Raw genomic sequence first — 22,890 nt, forward strand, 5'->3', positions numbered from 1 at the left:
TTTGCACAAAAGTCTGACTTTGAAAGGCATAAAAGAAAACATGATAAACCAAACTTAAATTAAGTTTAATTGTATTAGTGTTATTTTATTATGTAAATAAACATTTTTTATAGGTTTCCTTTGCTTATTTTGTCAATGTCGACGTAGAAGCACAAGCAGCTGCAACAAGAGCTGGTATTGGTTTTATTTGGGGCCTGGGCCGTACTTCCCACGCTAGCACCGTGTGAATTGGGAACTTCACACACATCATTGAATCTTTTTGTAGACGAGTTGCACAGATTCCCTCACGATGTTTTCCTTCACCGCAAAGCTCATGGTAAATTTAGAGTGTAATTTTGCACATAAATTCCGAAAACTTCGAGGTGCGAGCCTGGTCTTGAGTACGCGACCACAATATACGTAACAAGGCAGTAGATTGACTCGGCCGTATTCTTGGAATTTATACCTACGGCTGCGCGGAGCGCTAGGGTTGGCGACTGCAAAAAGTAAAACAGACTTGTGTAGATCTTTATTTGTATGGGTGTAGAAATAAAACTTATGAATTTTATGATTATTTAACAAAAAAATAACAGACGGCATCACATTTATCCGTGAGATAAAATTAATCAATGGGTGGTGAAACAGCCCCTAAGGATATTTGTTTAGGTAGGTAAAAAAAATGTAAACAATCGAAGTATGTTTTAAACTAGGTAAATAAGTTTTAAAAATGTGAATGCAATGCTTTCTCTGTGTATCTGTTTTCTGTATCGCTTACTATGTCTGGTGTACAATAAAGAGTCTTTGTATTGTATTGTATTGTAATGCCAACAGATGTGTCTGTCGACTTAAAAGTTCAACTTTAGCGACATATTCATTTCATAGGAACTTGTTTCAAAATTGTTAGACCACTTATTCTACGTCGCCCACAAATAAGATACTTATAAGTATGATAAGGAAACTTGCAGGGGTCGCGCTTCGTGTTAACAGCGACCTCTAGTAGAAATTTGTACTATCATGACGGTTTTCGCAAGTAATAAACAGTATGGCTACTACGACATTCGAAAATTGAAGTTCGTATCGTACCGTCCCTCCGACGCTTATATTATTTAATACGAGAGTGAGAGGGACGGTACAATACGAACTTCGATTTTCGAATTTCGTAGTAGCCCTGCAGCAACGAACAACAAAACACCTATCGCGCGAAGCGTGTTGCTGTTGCATTCTCGTGCGCCCGCCGCGGGCGCCGCCATACAAATTTCAATTCTCGTCTCGCCTTGCCGGTGGAAAATCACCTTTACACAACCCTTTGTTTGAGACCATGAATCAAACCACTAAGGCAATCAAAATTATTTGTTACCTAATTTTTCTAAAGATGTATAGAAAATCCTTGAGATTGTTGTTCTGTGCACACCAAACAAAACACAGAGCTGAAAATGTCATGCCAGTTTTAATTTTTATTAAAATAATAGTCTATCTTCTTTGGAAATACTGTGTTTGTGATTGGTTGCTAGTTTTTAATAATAATTGAAAGTTGTAGAATGGCACACCTGCAAGATCTGTTAGTTGCTCATCATTATGGATTGATGAAAACTCAGTAAAAAATTTTTTCTTGCCCCATCTGTATATGATTTTTCGGAGGTATTACATACTTTGTTCTTCATTTCTTTGTAAGTTTTAATATAAACAGTTGAGTTGTCTATTTCTGTTTGTACTTCAGCATCACATACTTGGTTATAAATATATCTATTACATGTAAATGTATTTCCTGCATTGTTAAATTTCGAAAATATATCAACTTGACATTCATGATCACTTTTAAAAGTCATCTCTACTTGATGACATGTTTCCGATGAGGGAATAAACGGTTGGTTGGTTGGTATGGTGTTGGAAAGTTCTTTCTTCTTTCTCCGTGCCATAAAACGTCTGAACCGTGATATAGCTACAGACTCATTTGGTATTTTAGAACGATAGATTGGAGGAAATATCGTCGGTACATAACTGGGACTGGCTGACTCGTCAGATTTCTTGCCACCAATGAAATGACCACTGCATATTAAATCACTTGGTTTTGGGTACCATGGTGATCCATCAGCACTGAAACAAAATTGAACTTATGTTGGTAAAATGTTTCCATAAGAATAATATCAAATAAAGGTTTTAAATAAGGTAATGGTGCTTCTTACTTTTTTCTCTTGACTGCAGTTATCCATTTCTTGCGTTGTTCCACTTTCCAAGGAGCCGTTGGGAAACAGTAAAACTTGCATTTACTATTTCTACCCGTATTCTTGCAGTTTACAACACAACAACTGCTGTGACCCATTTTTATTAAACGGAATAATGCAATTACTAAAATTAGGTAGTTGAGTCTATCATAGTGATTATCAAATCGAATCGCTATCGCTTTGTTTAATGACAGATATGACAGATAGAGCCTACACTATTTCTATTCTACTTTTGGCCAGTATAAGCGCTGCGATAGATTCAGATAGATTTCATCACCCCCACCCCACCTAGTACTTCGCAGACTTCGCACCCATAGTCCGCCCAACAAGGCTTTTGCAACCCGAATAATTCTCCCGCTCTCCTCTGATACTTGGCACATGATGAAAATAGGTAATACAGATTATAGATATACAATAATCCAATAACTTTTCTTACTAGAAGTTAGGTATTTTTACCTAAACATGAAAATCGTTTATAGCTCTGCCACTCTGCGAAAAATTCCTCAGACTGAAATTCTTTCTGTATACGTACCTATGTACTACTTAGAATATATTTGTAAAATTATCCAATTACGGCTTGGCATTGCCAGTGTATGGTATGGATCTAGATTAGCCCCTTTTTGAGATCGTAAATAGGTACTATCGAAGATTTGTTTTCTATGCAGAAAATTATTGTCCTGGCAAAATCTTATGATTCCGAACCCATTCAGTGTTTAAAAACAAAACAGCCATAGGGATACGGATGTAACACATCCGGTTAAATTTACTTCCTTATATTGAAAAAAAAAATACCCTAATAAATTTCTTGTGAAAGTAATTTATTTTTTGACGATTTCATTGACACTATCAAAAAATATGAAACTTGAAAACGCAACCATTCGTTTCAATTAAATTTATAACATCTGAAAAAGGTTAACATTTGAATTACCATACGTAAAAAAGGCCACGCCACTGTTACAAACATATGACAACACTTTGATTTTCAAATTTGATGTTCGTTAACCGCTTCTTTGTCAGAATCGTAACAGCGGTGGAATTTTTCGAGTTGTTTCTGTGATTTCTTTGTTTCCTAAAGCCTAATCGAAGCAATTAGCTCTACGTTACAAAATAACTATTGTAGTGAGGGAAAGTTACAACCTTACAACTTTACAAGTGTGTTTCTGCAGAGTTATCTTCGACGACAAAATAATAACTTTCACCATGTCGAGAGAAATTTATTATTCGGACAAATATTATGACGAGGACCACGAATACAGGTATATAGTTTAGCTCCGAGATGTTTTAGACTAATGTGTTGCATTGCTATACAATTATAACATAACCTAGTAAGTATTCGAGTATTTAATTTGCTTTACTAAAAAGCTGTTTCGCTGATAATACTCTAACTAGAATCTCGACCTGAATCATATGTATATTTTGCGAAGAATATAATTGGTTGGCAATAAGTGTCACAAAACAAACTACTGTCGTACCCTTAGGGATTTTTATGGTGTGTATTGAAAAACAAATAATCTTAAATTGTTCAGGCACGTGGTATTACCTAAGGACATGGTCAAATTGGTTCCTAAGAACCATCTGATGTCGGAACAGGAGTGGCGCGGCATTGGTGTGCAGCAGAGCCAGGGCTGGGTACACTACATGACGCATCAACCAGGTAAGAGCAACTAGATACATTTTTGTTTTTATGGGTTTATATTATTTACTTTTTTTCATTGTATATTTAATGTTTACATCCAATTTTTGTTTTTAAATCTTTATTGCTTAGTGTACAGTCAAGGTAATAAATATATGTATGTTATCAAGGCATAAAAAATATCTATACTTTACGCCACTAATCATGATGTTGATATATGTATTTGATGCTATGGCTGTATAGGTAATTGCCGTTGACTGTTCAGTTGAACCATTAGCTTTCTGACCAACCATAGAATGGTCTCACAGTAAATGTCATAATGAGTTCCCTTGTCAAGCAATGCAATGTCACCATCAATTTTTTTATGAAAAACTCAGTTTGATAGTACCTAACCTAAGGTATGGAAGTCCGACACAGTGATTATTCTTCTTGTTGTACTCTGTTGATCAAATAATGTTGAATGTGGTGTAGGCTGATCCATTTCTCAAGGAATAAAATTTTCTCAAGTTAATCGGGCATCTTTTGTTTTTCAGAGCCTCACATCTTGCTGTTCCGACGAAAGAAGACAACACCACCCGAAAAGAAGTGAACATTCACTTACTTAACTTGTGTATAGACTTATAAACAACTGTAGTTTGTAGTTATCATTATGGCCCATAACTGAACATAACCATTTGAGAATTATTCTTATGTTTGTTACTACACTGTAGGACATATATGTTGAACTTACTAGAAATGTGAAGCTCCAAGCCAGAGTAATAAGGCAGGTATTTCTGGTGCAGGTAAAATACTTTAGACTTAATATTTTTCTTATTTGCAGTACAGTATTAATGACACAATATCTGGTTACAATTTTACTTTCATAATGATTTGTGGCAGCTTCAATATGTTTTCAATTCAATTAAATTTTTGGCATGATAATAGCCCTCTACTCAAAACTTCCTCCTAAACTTAAACTTTGAGCAGAGGGAATTGGAGAGCCATTAATCAGCTACACTGACACTGACAAGAGTGTAACTGCTAAATAAGAAATTGATGATTCTGCCCATGTCTAGGTTGGATAAGCCACTGTCAGATGACTTTTGCTCAAGTACAGTAGAGCTGTTCATGTTCAGTAGAATACCAGCTACAACTAATTTTGAACAAAAAGTTTCAAACTGCCAACACTCATGCACTACTTTATAACAACATTGCCCAATAGATTTTCCAGATGCAAAATTATTCAAGTCTGAGGCGGCTCCTGGCTATTACTTTCAAAGGTACCTTACTACAAAAATTTATCATGCTATTAAAATAAAAATTTGGCAGGCAAATTAAAATGCCTTGGCGGGTTTAGCCAGCCTTGACTTATAACAGTGTGTTTTTTAGTTACAAAGTTATTGTGATATGACAGAGAAAGAGGTATAAGCCTGGTATAAGGCTGTTGATGCCCCAAATAAATAAAATAAAAAAATAAAAAATAAACCCACCTTTTGCATGAGCCTTTATTATTAGGATAGTTTTACTAGATTTATTTTTTTATGTTCCACTAGAGATCTCTTTAATCTATTCATAATCAAATTTATTAAGTTTAGTAGTGTTGGTTTTCATATAATAATATACATTTGTCAATATATTCTTAAGAACAAATGCACCAAAATTACTGGGATGGTGAAATAATGTGGTATTAAGGTCTCTGCATATGGCAAAAGTAGAAATAAAAATGACCATTTGACCTAATTAGGCGGACAGACTAGTGCAAAGATGTTGTTTGCTGATTGAATTGAATCTGTCTAAGATTCCTTCAGCCAGCATTCTAGGCGGACAGATTAGTGTAAAGATGGCGTTTGTTGATCGAATCTGTACGAGAATCACGCAGCTATCATATTAGGCAGACAGACTGACTGGTCTAAAGATGACGTTTGTTGATCGAATCGGTCACAGAGTCACGCAGCCATCCTATTAGGCGGACATACTAGTGTAAAAGTGTTAACGAAATAAGTTGACCACTGTAATTTGAAACTACTTTGGCGACCGCATTAAGCGAACTTAGTAATGTCTGTTTAAGTTTCCTTCATACAATTTTTATTTTTTCATGCATGGAGATTACAGATGTGCAAGTTGCAGAAAGTTTCCGAAAAGTTGAAAAGGTTCTTGGAAATTTCTGGAATTTTTCACAAGAAATATTGGAAATTTAAATTTAAGAAATGGAAAGTTTCAATCCACATACCAAATTGTGAGAAGTTTCCGAAAATTTCCTATATGAAATATTCCGCAATTTTAGACAGTTTCCTTTGGCACATCAGTAATGTTGATTAAGTTCTTTGATAGTTAAGTTATGGGCCCAACATTTGATCTTCATTCCATATATTATTTAGGTTTTTTTGTTAACATTAGTCATTATGTATAAGAATCATAGGACCAACCACAAGTGCTCTTCTACCTACATATTTCTAAGATTATGAATTTTCTTGTTAATGTGACCATTTTTAGTTATTTTAGAGCGTGCTAGACAGTGTAAAGGTGGAAAATGTGTTAAACATTGTGTTGTAGATAGATTTTAAAGGCTTGGCGGTCCTTGGAAATAGGAACGATATTGTTTTCACATATATTATACTATTGCTATTATGCTGTCATGTGGCTATCACCATTTACATTTAACTATAGTAGATGGCTAGTAGAATCTAAAATTATATTTCCTTCTTGCTTCGTGTTTTAGACAAATGTTGACACAACCTGATGGCCAAGTGGTTAAGAGACCCTGACTATGATGCTTGAGGTCCCGGGTTCGATTCCCAGACGAGGCAGATATTTGTATGAATAATCTGAATCTTGTCCTTGGGTCTTGGATGTTTAATATGTATTTAAGAATGTTTTTATCTATATAAGTATGTTTATCCGTTGCCTAGTATCCATAGTACAAGCTTTGCTTAGTTTGGGATTAGGTCAATTGGTGTGAAGTGTCCCATGGTATTTTTTTTTTATGTAAGCAAGAGAGTAATATGATTTTCGGTCCTACTTTTGTGGCATATATATTTTTTAATACTGATTACAGGTGCATTGATTTGGAGCACTGTTTAGTTTTTATGGAACTAAAATGCTTGGAACATATTTAGAGGATGAAGTGAGTTCACTATGCACTCTTTTTACTGGACTTGACAATAAGGGATGTGATATTAACGTTAGCCCAATAACTTACCTCGCACTGCTAGCCATATTAGATGTAATTGAATATATTATGTTACTATTAAACACACGGGATTTTTCCCGATTGCACGCTCCCATCTTTAAAAAGCATGTCATACAATTTAAAAACTATAAACATGTAAACAAAAGCAAGGACCTAGTGTCTTTGGCCCTAAAGGAAACTCAACTTCAAAAAAAAACAACAAATATATACCTACTTGTTGGTCAACTAAAGAAAATGGCTTAGGTCTGGCGTGACAATGTTCCATCCACAGAACAATACAGGCTGATCAAATTTTCTGTGAATTAGAGTAAAAAATGCTGCACCTTATGTGAACGGCATCAACACTTCAACTCATAACTGTTGGTCAGTCTGTAAGAGGAAGAGAAATGTTATCAAGTGAAATTCGACTTATTTTGCTACTTTTATACATCAGCTATCAGTGCGCACACGTTTATTGTGTTTTCATGGGTTTTAGTAAAACTGGTAGGTACTCATTAATGATATTACCTTTTTTATCAACACAGTTTTTTCAGTAACCCAACATTTTAGAAACTAATTTAGTTACATGTATTGAAAAATAAGTACATGGCTTTTTAGCCGTATGTGTCCCTCGCGCTTATAGCTAGCGTGATATTTATATTCCTCCTATTATCAATTCTGTGGTATCTATTTCTGACGGCCTAAAATTTGTATTTTACTAACAATATGTAAATTTTTTGAGCACTTTCTATTCTTGTCAAATCTGGCTTGGTTATTTTAAGTTTGACCTATGATTTTAAAATAATGTGCAGTGGACTACAAAGTGTTTAATGCCCACTATGGACGGAAAGCGGAGCGAATATACGAAGTCCATTTAAGGCTGCCTGTGATCCACTGGAGCGGAGCGGTGAGGGAGATAAATTACTATCTCCGCTCCTCTATCTAGCTTTGCGTCTCTGCTCCGCATTACCCCCTCGCTCCGCTCCAGTGGACAGGTAGCCTAAGTCACAATGGTAAACTACATTGAATGTGATCCCACTGAATAAGAAGTCATAAGATTGTTTATTTATTTCTATAAGCTCAGTCCGTTACTTCCATTTCCACTAATTATCCTTTAGTGAAAGGCAGGCATCGAAATGTTTTTTTTTTTTTATCTTATTATTATACAATAAGGTAAAAATATGATTTATATCTTTGTAGCCGATTGTATGTCAATTTGGAATTTATTATTGATCTGCTCGAATTTGTAAATAAACTTTATTTGTAATTAAATCAGCATCTTAGCACTTGTCAATATTGTCATGTTTTCATGAGTTAGTACAGATCGTGGAATTAGTGCTTGTTCATTTGGTATGGTTAATAAATTATTTGGTGCTACGTTATAAGTTCATGTCTTATTTTATTCCCCAATAAATCCAGTTGAAATTATTTTCCTGCACAAGTAAGTAACTCTAGAAAAGGGGTGGCCAACCGGTCGATCGCGACTATCAGTCCAGTCACATTATATTATACGTAACAAGGGTCCAGTCGATCGTGGTAAGGCAAAAATAGTACATTGTGTCTTAAGGGAGGTAAATAAGGAACTACGAAAGTCTATTAGAAGCCCTCGACTTCGGGCTTTAATGAGTCGATGTTCGCAATTCTAGTATCGCCCGTGCGACGTACAATGTTTTTCATCACATTTGCGAGTAAAATTTTATATTTTAAAAGAAAAACTATAATTCTTCCAAATATTGCCAATACATTAGATACTCTTGGTCCTGCGTTGCCCGAATCCAACAGGTTCTCACAATCTTCGGGGCCTCCTTCCTACACTATGTCTATCAGTTTGCAGTTGCTACATTGTTCTACAAGCAATGTGCCTTGCTCACTGTCCAGATGAGACAAACAGCCAGAGGTTTGTAAACCCCTATAATGCATCTTTGAATGAAATTGCGGGAATCACTCATATTTTTTACAAGCTTTTATTTAACTTGCCATTTGTTTACTTATTTATTTGCACTCCTGTGGTCGGATTGATTTGAAATTTGGCATACTTATGTAAAAATCTGGTGACAATACAATAATCTGGCAGTGACATCCTGGTAGTCCAGCCAAGATCATCTCCGCAGGACGGGACTCCTCAACGGTTAATGGCATTGACTTGAAATTTGGTAAGAAAATGTAGTTTGGATGACAATGCAAGTACAGTCAACAAAAAGGACAGTCAGCAGAAAAAGCTTGTATTAAAAATATTTTTTTAACAGATAATGAAAGGCAATGATAGAATTATAAACACCTAAAAAAAATAAAAATTAAAAGTTGTTATTAATCTTTTATTTTCGTTTTTTCTTAGCACTAGGTGACAATGATAACAATTTGACAGCATCAGGTTGTGAGAACTCCATTGTTTCCACTTTAATATCTTCAGTGGAGACCGTATCCAGCAGGTCTAAGCCCTGAAGCTGTTCTTGTTCTAAACTGTGCAGCATTTGAAATCCTGGTTCTAGAGACGGTGTGAATGCACCATCCAAGGCTGCTGGGAAATGTAGCTCTGGCACCTCTTCAAGCTTTAATTGGGGAGCAATATCACCTACTGCCAACGCTTCACACTGTGCTTTTAATTCTATACACCGATTTTTAATCTTTGAGTGGTATCTTACAACTTTATTCTCGTAAAACTCCCCAAGGTGCCCCACATTTAAATCTGCAAAAACTTTCTGAATTACATCTGGGAATCCTGACTTGATTCCGCTGGCTTCTCTGTCTACAACTGTTCTCATTAGCTTGCACATATTTGTCATGTAGAAATCTAGTGCATCAGTCAGACCAAACAGGGCAGTGTTAGTACAAGTTGAAACTCCAATGTGCCCCAAGGCTAAGGCTACACACTGGCGCAAAGCTCTCTGGTGGCTTTCTGGAGTGAACGGAAGAATAACCGGACCCTTGCCTAGTGAGAAATCACAGTATTCTTTTTCAAGGAAGTTTATAGGTGGGATTGCTTCGTGTTCTAGATTTAGCGGTGGCTCTGGCGGCATCGTCGGTAAACTTAAAGGATCTAGGCGAGCACCTTCGAACACTGCATTTTCTGTCTGTTCTAATATCGCCGACAGCTGTCTCGAGTAAGAGTGTAACATAATAGTATGCGTGATCAGATTTGGTGTTGGTAACTCGATAGGCGACGATTTCACGGAGATCGGTATTTCTGGGATGTTCTGCATGCCTAGCTCGATGATTGGATTGAAATTCACGGTTTGAAGTGCAGAGTCGTCGCAACCATCGTCTTCAAAGTCACCCCAATGCTTTCTTGTGGCCATGGTTGCAAAAATGAAAGAATTGTTTATTTTCCTTTTTGCGTCGTCTCAGTTTTGGTTTGGTTGAGTAAAATGGCTAGAGCTGCATTACATTATTTTGGTTAATTCACAGTTGATCGAAATATCTTTACCAAATAAATAACAACACGTTTATTAGTAAACTAGCGCAAACAAAGCAGGTTGGCAGAAGGCAAAGCAAACGAACAACTGTCATCCATCTGTCACTGTCGTTGTCAGTGTCAAGCCGATAACGACAAAAATGCTTGATTTCTTTTTCTTGAAAAAAAAAAAGCAAAGAAAACAAAGCCCATTCAGGATTATATCATACTTTCGGCAGTACAACAAAGGCATTAACTGTCACAAAATTTTAAAAATGAGTTAATTTAGTAAAAGTGAAATCATGCCCTTGTTCTATGTAAGGTACGATAGAACATATATCTAAGAAAATATACATTGATTATCAAATCACTACATGGGCGACCGAGCTTTGCTCGGGCTAAAACTCGATAATAAGCGTTTTCCCAGAGATAAAACCAAGCTAGATCTATTTGTCATCCCCGAAAACCCCCACATTCCAAATTTCATCGAATTCGTTCGAGTCGTTTCCGAGATCCTGATTATAAATATTTATACATATATATACAAGAATTGCTCATTTAAAGGTTATTAGATATTATTGTCATTAGACGTAACACACTGAATCTTCGTAGTCTGTCCTAGGTCGTAATTCTAGTCCTAGTTCAAGTGCGCTAGTTCAAGTAAAAAATTGTACTTACATGATGTTAGTAAGGACAAGTAGGCATATATGGCAGTTTGTGTATACTATTCCGACTTTCCGAGTTACATTGGAAAACATAGGGGAGACCAGGGATGAACGTAACAATTTTCATTTTTCACGTCATTTCTCTCACACTATAAGGAATTTTGTAATCTCAATTAATATACCAGTTAGATTGGTCTTTCAACTATATTTTAGCTATAGATTAAATGCAACTGGTATTATATATTTTGAAAAAAAAAACTATCATATAAAAAAGTGGAATCTGCTACATCCATCGCTACCCCTAGGGTTGGTTGTAACAGTACAAAGGGATGATTGTAACATAGCAAATAAAAACAAAAATACGTTCATAATCAATATTTTAACTTATAATCAGCCTTTTACTTAGGTTTAGGTCTTAATTTAATCAAAAATATTAATTACGTTTTGGAAACATAGCAATCTTTTAAATAATCAAAATGGTTTAAAGATACATAATTTAATTTGTTTTTAGAAGAGTTTACTGTTATATTTTATTGACAATTGAAACGCCAATGTTTTCACTTCTTTGGTCATTGATCCGTATTAATTTAGGAACAATGAAGTGTATAAAATAGTAATAATAAAATACTCGGCCAGTATTTTTTCTTAAAATGGTACTTTTCTGAGAAGTACTTCTTCCGCAGCCAAATCCTTTATTTCTGCAGTGACTATAAGCCTCTACTAGTCGTTTGTATATGTATGTTAGGTATTCTGGAATAAGAAAATAAATCTGTAGTTCTTTGAAATATAAATGAACACAATAAAATGAGTTTTACGATACCAAAATCGTAATAAGGATAAAAGTAACAAGTTGTTACTTTCATCCCTACCTTTAAATTTTCCCGAATTTGTCAAACACTTGCGCATAATCTAAAAAACTCGTTAGAAAGATACCTTTTCGAACGCCAAGATAGAAAGATGTACAGTTATAAAATTTTACTGACACATAACATGCTTAAACTAACCACAATAAAAACAAACACACTTGAAAAAATAGATCGAAACATACTTTGTGGGTATTTTTGCGGCATCTACTCGCTACGTTCACAACCTGACGGCACAGCACCGTGAGCGCCATGGAGGGATCAAAATGGCGCATATATCCCGTGTTACTTTTATACCTGGTCTCCCCCACGCCACGCCTGCCTAACGAAAATGTTAATTCCACGCATTTCACGTACTTAATGGATATTTCTTTTATTAATATAAGTACTAGCTGTTACCTGCGACTCCGTCTATGAATGCGTCTGTGAGTGCGGGAACAATGCCATTTTTTGGGATAAAACTATCCTTTGTTGTGAGATCTCACACCGTCTCCGTTTCAAATTTTATGAGTGTATGTGCCATGCCATGTGCCGATATTTTTGACTACTTTGGTCGCTCCCAAATATTTGATGGCGACTGTACAGTCACCTGTATTAATATCTGCCACAGCGGAGCGTGTAAAATTATCTGACTCGTCCTACCGGCTCTAGAAATAGAGTCGTATCAGATATTTATGCAAGCTTTGCTGTGTCAGATACTGGTGCTGGTGATTGTACCTATCGAATTATTAAGTTAGTAGTTAGTAAGTACATCATTATCTATCTTCATTATATTATCTTCAGCCGGAAGACGTCCACTGCTGAACGTTCTGAACAAATGTCTCCCCTTAGAACGCCACAATGAACGACAACTCGCCACTTGCATCCACCGGTTGCTCGCAACTGTCACGATGTTGCCAGTCCATCTTGAGACCTGCCAGGGCCTCTTCCGGTTCGTGGTCGCTACTAGAGGGCTTTTTGCCCCCGACGTTTACCTGTTCTTCGAGCAATTTTTTTAACCGTTAGTAGCTTCAACTTTGCCCTCTGGCATTTTGCCCTTTTGCCTCTAAACTCTTATCCCCGTAATAATAATTCCCGTATAGATAAGTTTAAAAACATATACAGGTGCTAAGTTATCGACTATAAATCAAATCAGGCAATGTTGGGACCAGAGGGTAAAGTTGAAGCAGTTTACGGTTTTTTTTAATTACTTTATTTCTACGACCTCGTTACTGAAATATTAATTAAAATTCCACATTTTAGGAAGCAGCACAGCGGATGGCGCTACATTAGGACGGCATTGAATGGATTAATGTTTAGGTAATCGGATGTGACAATTGTTGAGCGCGTAAGGTCGTTCATAATTAACGTTAATCATTATTAATACGTGTTCTGCTGTACACCATTAAAAGCGAGGACGCGTTACATCTGATATCTACTGAAACAATACCTGGGAGTCAGCAGGGCTACTACGAAACTCGAAGTTCGTGTCGTGCGGTCCCTCTGACACTTATACTATTTAACACGAGAGCGAGAGGGACGGTACGATACGAACTACGAGTTTCGAGTTTCGTATTAGCCCTGCAGCTACAACTAAAAAGCTGAGTACAATCAGCAGCAGAGGTTGATGAGCGGGTATGGTGCCCAAAATGGTCTACCAAGACCAACACCCAACGGTCTATAATTGTGGTGGTATGGTGGTGGTACTCTACTGTCAAGGTAATAAGAGAGTGTTTAGAGCCGTCTTTCCCAAATTGAGCGATAACGCCACCTTGTAGGCGCTGGAGGCCTAAAGGGGGGCGGTAAGGGGCCCAGAAAAAATCATCACCTTTGTGCCTTCATTAGGCGAGGCGAGACTAACGTGTTATTGAGGTTTTTAAAGTGAAAAAAATGGGGGCGCTAAAAAATAACTGATTTTCAAAGTGTGCGCTAGACGAAATAAGTTTGCAACCTCTGGAACCTCTGGTTTAGATCATTTTGAGCACCACAACTGCTGATCTATTTGTACCGTTGACTGTACTCTATAGTTTGACCTGTAGCTTCTAAGCAGAGGGTCGTGGGTTAGGATTCGGGCGCACCTCTGAGGTCATCGGAATATATGCCCGCAATTTTTAATATGAGCTTTTCAGTTTCGGAAAAACATCGCGAGGAAGCCTGCACATTATATGGGAAGCAAAAGGCTAGTGTCCTAAAAATTCTAATCAGTCTGTCAGTTTGATTATAACAAAATATTGGACACGTAAATATTGGCCCTCTCATTCTGAGAGGAGGCCTGTGCCCAGCAGTGGGACGTACATAGCCTGGGATAAGATGATGATGAGATTGGACACGCATTTCTTTTATCAATTAAATATAAAGTGATGAAGATATAACCAGCTAAAATTCCGCGTGACGTCAAACCGTGCGATGATTTTTAGCAATATTCACGTCATGCTCCCTGGAACCCCACTGTCTGTTTTGTGATTTTTTAAGACATAAAGCTGATGTACCGTGTACGCAATATGTACCGAATTAGTACCTACACAAAAAATGTACCTCAATATATAATCGAGAGTACAATTAATTGAATTTGGGGTTGCTGGAGATATGCTCTATATAGAATTGTATATCAAACTTATAAGGAGAACTATAACGGCTAAGTTTTCTTGAGAATTATTAGTAGTTTATTAAGGGTAAATAGCAGCCAAGGTATAAAATATACCTAAACTTGGAAGATTCCGAACATAATTCATAGAAAATTATTACTTCATTTTGCCCTAATGGCTACGAAACCCTATCTTGGGCGTGTCCGACACACTCTTGGCCGGTTTTTAGGGTTCCGTATATCTGTCTGTCTGTCTGTCCGTCCGTATGACACAGACACTTTTTTCCGAAACTATAAGAACTGGTAAGTAGATGTATTCTGTGAACCGCATTAAGATTTTCACACAAAATCAAAAAAAAAATTTGGGTTATATTATACGTACTATATTATACTTAGAACTGAAACTCAAAATTTTTTTTTCATCAAACCCATACGCATGGGGTATCTATGGATAGGTCTTCAAAAATGATATTGAGGTTTCTAATATCATTTTTTTCGAAACTGAATAGTTTGTGCGAGAGACACTTCCAAAGTGGTAAAATGTGTCTCCCCCTGTGACTTCTAAAATAAGAGAATGATAAAACTAAAAAAAATATATGATGTACATTACCAAGCAAACTTAACTTTTATATTATGTTACTTACTGCTACGGAACCCTTCATGGGCGAGTCCGACTCGCACTTGGCCGCTTTTTTAAGTAACTACCATCAGTCAGCTGCAATGGAGTTGCTCGCGTCCTGGGAACAATGAAGTAACAGTAATAACTGCGGTACTTTTTTGCCCTCTTGTTTACTGAAAAAGTAAGTACAAATCAACGCACGTAAAAAGCTCCTGGCGACATACCTACGCATTGTGCGAAATACGGACCAAATTGGCGGCGGAGCAGTGGGGGACGCGGGAGGGGGCGTACGAGCGCGCGCGCCGCCGTCACGCCGTTGGCTTGTTAGTTAACAGATGCGCAAACGTGTATCCCCTCCACTAGCCCCCCAGAGCTTTTTTAATGTGCGTTGACTTATATCAATGTGGAATTTCTTAAATTTAATTTTGGCTCTACATCAACCCCAAATTCAATTAGCCCTCGATTATGTTGAGGTACATTTTTTTAAAGTAAGTAGGTACTAATTCGGTAAATATTGCGTACATCAGCTTTATGTCTTAAAAAATCACAAAACAGACAGTGGAGTTTTCAGGGAGTACTTATGACTTGCTCGTTTGCCATCCAGACGAATAATAAAAAAAAAAATCGGATTATCTAACCCAGTGGTTTTCAAACTGTGGGTTGCGACCCCGCGGTATCTTTAAAATAGTATCACCGTTAACGTGTATGGTTATTCAATGTTGGTATTGCCAACGTAAGATAATACAAAAAACTGTAAGTGGAGGTAGGCCCCTGGTCGCCAAATATTTTTCAAACCAAGGGGAGTCGCGTCCTGAAAAAGTTTGAAAAACACTGATCTAACCTATCTCTGGGTTAATCTTTTTACCCAGGAAACTAACCAAATATTAAAATGAGGTAACAGTGCCTGGTTTTTTATCACTGGACTGCTAATACGTGAGTGATCCGTATACCTTTATTTTAATAATTGTGATAAACATATAGGAAACCTCGTATTCATACATTGGTCGATGTAGAAAGTGTGCAAGCGTCAAGTGGTGTCTAAATCTTCATCTTTTACAGGGGTATGCTCAGTCAAATCAACCCAAACGTCTGCTGAATTAATCTGGATTCGTTTTAAAACACCTTGTATACTCGTAGACAGATGTAAAATAAGTTTTGTTAAAAAAAACATTTTTAATAAAACAATTTTTTGATGACTTTACTTTTTGTTGACTGTACTTACATTGTTATCAAAACTACATATCCTTACCAAATTTCAAGTCTATGCCCATTGACCGTTGAGGAGTTCCCTCTTGCGGACACGGACCTGGCTGGACCACCAGATTATTGAATGTCACCATGTTTACATATGCCAAAAGCTAGCTAGCTTTGTGTTATTCTAGACGTCTAGTCTAGTCAACAATCATTGGAAGTGGGTCAAATTTAAGTTGAAAGATGTGACCCGCACATAAAAAACAAAAGCATGTAAAATGGAGGCAAGGTGCAACACACTTAGCGGATCGAGGCCTACGACATTAGCGTAGAACATGCTACGCGCCGTAGCCTCCGTAGCGCGTGCTACGAGATATTGAGAACATTTTAGAAATCGATCGAAGGGCTGCGATTGTATTGGTTTTTCATGAGTACTTGTATAATAATAAATATATTAATGTATGTTGCATGCCTATGAAGGCGTAACAATGGACTGTATTGCAATAATAATAATAATGTCGAATAGAATTTATTTAAATTGCCGGACGGACATGGCGAAACTATAAGGATGCCCTTTAGGACTTACTTTTAAAGCGACTATAAAGAAATTAGAATCTATCAATCTATCCTCTCCTATCCTGCTAATTCCTAATAATTCATAATAGCGAAAGTTATGAGACCTGCTGAGCTAGCAAACGTTGGATTTTTGTTAGTTTTTCTCTATTACACCATAAAAATTTAAAGAAAATTAAAAATGTAGTCTGATGAAACTCTTTTTAATATATAAGTTAATGTGTCTACTACAATAATTATTCGTGAAAGCATTGGAGTAGACACATTAACTTATATATAAAAAAAAGAGTTCTATCAGACCACATTTTTAATTCTCATTCAATTTTTATGGAATAATCGAGAAAAACTAACAAAAATGCAATGTTGTCAGCTCAGTAGTAAATGCTTTTAAGCTGCTGGACGTTTAAAATTAGGAAGGTCAGGAACAACACCGGACACTAGGAACACGCTGGACATCAGGAGTCACATAGACTACTTTTTATCCCGATGTTCCCACACAATCGGGATAAAATCTTGAAATCTCATCCGCTGGGTATAGAGTCATGAAATTTGCACGGTTGTTTATAATGCAACGTGAATAAAGACCACGATGTAATTTTAGGGAATCCCCAAGGGAATTTAATAAAATCCCGGAATATAAATTCAACTGCTGGATCATAGGATTTACACATGCGAGGCCGCGGGTAAACTCTAGTAATTAAATATTAAAGAAAATAAACTACATCAAAACATTGGCGCTCTTTCATACTGAGAGGAGGCCTGTGCCCAGCAGTGGGACTTATGTATAGGTTGGGATGATGAAACATTGGAAGTAAAATAAAAGCATGTAAAAATATAAGCGAATTGATAAATTGGCGACATATCAGTAACGTAAGCGGTGTAGTACTCCCGTATGACTCGAGGGCGGGTTTCATTCAGGACGCTCCGCCGGAAACTCCGCAGATCAATCGCTCCCCCCCCGCGCCCCGCTCCGGGATCCCTCAGGATCCAGCTCCAGACCTCAGTCTCTCGCCAGCAGCCGGGCGAGACGCGCGTGCACCGCTCTGCGACGCCCAAGCCGCACGCTTTCGGTAATGTGTTAAAAACGTGCCTATCGTACGTAAAAAGTTGGGACTGAAATTTTAAAGGTGAGTGTGTTTTGAGTTTGTTTTGTTTGGGTGCGCGACCACCTGTGGAGCTGGGTAAACAAAGGAGCGCTTTCCTTTTTCCGAGGAGCAAGGTGAAAAGGTTGCTCATTGATATCTGTGATTGATAGGAACCTCTGCTAATAATATCCAAATCAATAAATTAAATCACTTTTAACTTCACTTTTTTATGAATACGACCTACAAGTAGTTCAAAGGTCTTTCTGAAAGTTAAGAGTCGCACTAGGTTTGCGTGAAAACTGAACTAAGTAATTATTATTGTGAGAATGGGGTACTGCCCAACAGTGGGATGTGTACCAGCTGAATGATGACAATGAAAATATCCAACCTTTTTCTTAAAAAAAAACAAGTCTATATTCGAAAAACAGTTCTGAAGCGCCCTACATGAATGTGTGATCAAACAACATATTTGCAATGCAATACAATACAACACAATTACTCTTTATTGTACACCAGAAATAGTAAGCGATACAGAAAACAGATACACAGAGGAAAAATTGCAAGGTAAGCAATAGGCGGCCTTATCGCTTAAGAGCGATCTCTTCCAGGCAACCTACTACCTTTGGGTTTAATGTCATTTCTACTGTTAAAAACATTCTATAACGACCATTACATATTGCCTACCGGATAGCTGAGCTTGAAATTTTGGGTTGAATTCCCAGACGGAACAGAAATTTGCATGAAAAATATAGTATTTGCATGTTTGTTTTCGAGTCTTAGGTGTTTTAAAATGTAATTAGGTATGTATTCTTTTAGAGTATGTTTATCTGGTACCTTAGTAGCCATAAGGTTTGCTTACTTTGGGACTAAGTCAATTTATGTTTTTCTCATGACAGTATAGGTATAATATATATTTAGTAATACAAGTCATGTAGGTTATCAAACTTATTTTATACTGTCACAAAAAATGGTAGAGCACTAACTTGGTTGATAAAATACACTAAATAAACGAATAAGTAACGAATAAATCTAGTGTTTCAATATAATTTAATATAACTAGGGCAAATCAGGTTTCATTGAGTTACCGAACTCAATGGATGTTCGTCCATCGTAAATTGCAAATGACAGCGAAAGAAATCTCGAACGAGAAAGAATAGGGTGGATCAACACGTACCTATTTCATTGATTTTTGTGTATTTCTAAGTTACCTATTTTGTGTAGGTACGTTAAATGCATCAAATATGGTTTTACCTTGAAATACGTTTATAGTCGTTTTTAGTGTTTTTGTCCTTATTGCCATCATGCGTACTGCAGAAATTGTTTTCTTCTGATAAATGACAATATTTACTTACTGCGTTTGAATGTATTTTGAGTGTAAATTTAATAATTTACTATTAAATGCATGTTGCACGTTACCGCATATTCTCCAAATTTAAACTTTCAGGACAAATAGTGCATATTTTTATAAAAAAATCTCCTTCGAATAATATAGACGATAAAAGTATTTCTCGCTATATTTAGTTCGATAGTTTTCTTCGGATGTTTTAGGTTACAAATTGCGGTTTATCAGAAAAAAATGGCTTTTCCGTTAAGTAATTACTTTACAGTGTTTCGAAGCCTTGGTTAATTAATTCGAATTCATGTGGTCCTTTGACACTGTGTAGTTAAGTGGTTACTTATTTTTTTAGATTTTAATTTAAATATTCTACTTACGGCTTTTTTCCGCTGTGAGCGTTTTAGTGCCAATTTTGACGGCTGATTAACCTTGAAATACTTAGATTATTATATAGTTAAATATTAATGTTATATTCAATCATATGAATACAACACATTACATGCTATATAAAACAATACAATGACTGTTTAATTCAACACCAACACATTAAGTAAGCAGTATAGAAAACACAGGCATACTCGGAGACTTTGTGACAGAAATAAGATCAGCCGCGAAACTTTTAAAAATCACCCAAACACTACTTAAGGATTCGTCTATGCAGCTCCTCTAAAAAACGGTCTCAGTTGATTATGAGTCATTTACTTACAAGAATTAAAATTGACCCATTAGCCCGATGCGTGTCACACGCAATTACGAATTAGAGGTCATTCGGTGCACTTCCTTGAAGTGACAGTGATTGAGGACTTTAGAGAAAACGTATCAGTGAGCTTGGTGTTTTTTCGATATCACATTGTAGAATATGAGCAATCAGATGCTACCAAGTTAACGAACTAAAAGAATTTCTTTGCTCATCTTCATCTACGACCTAAAACTTAGAAACTCATCTTAGAATCTCATTTTTGGTCACAGTATCGGGGCTTTGCCACGTCCACTTCCTGTGAGGCTTCTTTTAAAGAATAAGTTCATTAAGAAAACCCCTCTTGCTCTAGGAAGTTGACAAGCATTTGCCCCCTGTGACTTCTACATCCAAAGCCATGTGGGCCCACCCTAGATTCGTTGCCGATCTGGACTCCCACTTTGCAGTTCAAGTCCCCCATAACAACTTTGAAGTGAGCCTTAGTAGTGCCTTGCGAGGCTTTGGATATGTCCTCGTACATATCCTCCATTTCGTCATCCAAGTGTGTAGAAGTCGGTGCGTAAACCTGAATGATCTTCATGCTATATCGTTTTGATAGCCGAAGTAGCTACCCTGCTCGACACACTGGAGATCTCTTCAACGTTCTTAGAGAGGGCCCTATTAACAAGAAACCCTACGCCACCCTGTGATGTTTGATCACCCTCGAGGAAGTACAGAAGGCGGCCCGAGTCTTGGGTGATAGTGTCCTCTCCCTCTCAACGGACTTCACTTAACCCCAGAATATGCCACCTTATGTTCTCCAGCTCCACTTCCAACTACGTCAGATGATCGTCAAGCCTCTAGAGTCCGTCCGTTGTACTTAGCCAGGGTCAGTTTACTTAGGTAGCCTTGGATCGCCCGGGGATTCTTCGCACCCCCTGCCCCATCGTTACCATGACCGCTACCATGGCCAGGAATGGCCAGAGCCTCGTCTGTTGGACGGCACGGTGCACCCCTGGCAGGTGAGGTTGGCTTGGGGTCCATACACTTAAATACACTTAAGAAGGGGTTAGTAAGTTAAAACTATATAGATGGAGGTTGGCCCCCTTGCACCCCAATGAAAAATGTGCGGCTGTATAATAAGTTCTGAAGCTAATTGAAAGAGCACGATAAATAAGAAACTTTTCCGAATACGAGGGAGAAGCAATATGGACTACATCGGTAGGGCATCGAACTAATAAATAGAACGCGAATGCACGATCATCGTAGGTTCGCGCGAATTTTACGCACGATCGCACGATTGTCAGTTAGAATACCTATTCGAGTACAATTATGTTTGATCGCGCCTTCGTACGAGTAATATTCGCGCGAACCTACGATGATCGCGCATTCGCGTTCTATTAGGACGAAGCCTAAATCCTGTGCATATCCATACTAGTGCTGTCTCGCCTTAAGCGGCGGAAGCGCTAGTTGCGCAAATTGCGCCTCCCGCCCCAGCGAAAGCTTCGCCGTTCGCCTTCTTTTTTTGAAATTTTAATTAGGTTTCCGTTTTTTTAATTAAAAAACCGGCTTTTGTTTCTGTCACGAGAGTCGAAGGAGATTTAACGCATTCAGTGACTTCAAAAAACAGAGCAGTATTTTGCTATCTTTTTGCCTCTGCCTTTACGAGTAAACCAGGTAAGTATAAAATGGGTGATAGACGTACGAGCAAGTACGCGTACTTATGGCTCGACGACCTTTTTCGCCTGTGTGTCACCATTAGTACGCGTAAGTTTAGGACCGCCGCGATCCAACCGGTTTGAAATCTTGCTCGTAGCTCGCAAAACTTAAAAACCGCGTACTTTAAGTTCGTACGTCTATCACCCACTTAACAGTACACAATTATATTTAGGGAGTCCCGTGACCAGTGCCGTGAGTTGAGTAGGTTAGGTTGCCATCCACGAAGACGCGTGATTTTGTCAAAATTAGACATTAATGACATTGTCATAAGAACCTCGGCACGCGTAATCGTGAATGACTCTACCTATAAAACGTATGCTAAACGTATTAGGTTCTATGAACAACAATGAACGCTTTATAAGCGTTTGAAGCAGTGATTCAAGTCCGGTACCTGGCAAAAGATCGAAAAATAAATGCAAACACGGAATGTTTTACAGAGACGGGATTTACGCGCAAAATATTATTCTCGTTAATAAATTGAAATCGCATATAATTGTCGTTATAAATTGGATATTTTACGCCAGCGGTTTACTTTGTAGTTTTTAGGTAATGCATTTATCCTTTAAGTATTGTCTTAGTACCCAAAGCACCTAGTAATTGCTTTGATTAAATAATACTAAATCAATTTAGTGTCAATTGTCCCATGATATTAATTTTTTAATACATACCAGCCGCGAAATCTCAAATTTGCTACTTTTGTAGCTTACGCGCCATCGCGCGGCGTATCATCGGCGATATGTTTCGCCGTAAAGTAACGCCTAGTGAGGGTTTTCACAGAGGCGATATATCGCTAGATGGCGTTAGTATGGTGAGGTGAGTTTGACGTTTGCTTGCGATTGGCTCATTTAGAGTTATTTAACCAATCACGAGCAAACGTCAAACGGACTCACCATACTAACGCCATCTAGCGATATTTCGCCTCTGTGAAAACCCTCATTCAATAAATTATGTTTCACTATTGTTTTATTATTTCTTCCTAACGTGTTTTTTCTGTGTATCGAATATGTGTAAATAAATATATCTCTCTCTCTCTCACCTCATCATCTTTGCTGAGTATCTAAACGTATTGAATCGCACAAACACAAGTGTCAAAGCTCGACCGTTCCGCAGCACAAGGCATGAAACTCGACTGTTTTTCACCTGTAAGTGGAAAAACTCGACCGCGTTGCGCCTGACTCCGCTGAGTACTTAATTGGGCCCTTGAGCGAGTGGAGGGGCATTGAGTGC

The 22,890-nt window shown here is 37.5% G+C and overlaps 2 protein-coding genes and 1 pseudogene across 2 annotated transcripts; 1 reads left to right on the top strand and 2 right to left on the bottom strand.

Moving 5' to 3' along the window:
• Positions 1–483: 483 nt before the first annotated feature.
• On the bottom strand, positions 484–2,562 carry LOC141435230 (uncharacterized; annotated as a pseudogene).
• A 621-nt stretch (positions 2,563–3,183) lies between these two features.
• Cks30A (Cyclin-dependent kinase subunit 30A) lies at positions 3,184–8,367 on the top strand. The gene is made up of 3 exons (XM_074097885.1): positions 3,184–3,457; positions 3,728–3,855; positions 4,368–8,367. Exons 1-3 carry the CDS (start codon positions 3,402–3,404, stop codon positions 4,421–4,423), a joined length of 240 nt encoding a protein of 79 aa, XP_073953986.1. The 5' UTR covers positions 3,184–3,401; the 3' UTR covers positions 4,424–8,367.
• A 909-nt stretch (positions 8,368–9,276) lies between these two features.
• On the bottom strand, positions 9,277–10,498 carry LOC141434686 (STAGA complex 65 subunit gamma-like). Its single transcript, XM_074097119.1, has one exon. It carries the CDS (start codon positions 10,276–10,278, stop codon positions 9,298–9,300), a length of 981 nt encoding a protein of 326 aa, XP_073953220.1. The 5' UTR covers positions 10,279–10,498; the 3' UTR covers positions 9,277–9,297.
• Between the last annotated feature and the right edge of the window lie 12,392 nt (positions 10,499–22,890).

This window comes from Choristoneura fumiferana, chromosome 14 (genome assembly GCF_025370935.1).
Source record: "Choristoneura fumiferana chromosome 14, NRCan_CFum_1, whole genome shotgun sequence".
In the NCBI taxonomy this organism is placed as follows: Eukaryota; Metazoa; Arthropoda; class Insecta; order Lepidoptera; family Tortricidae; genus Choristoneura; species Choristoneura fumiferana.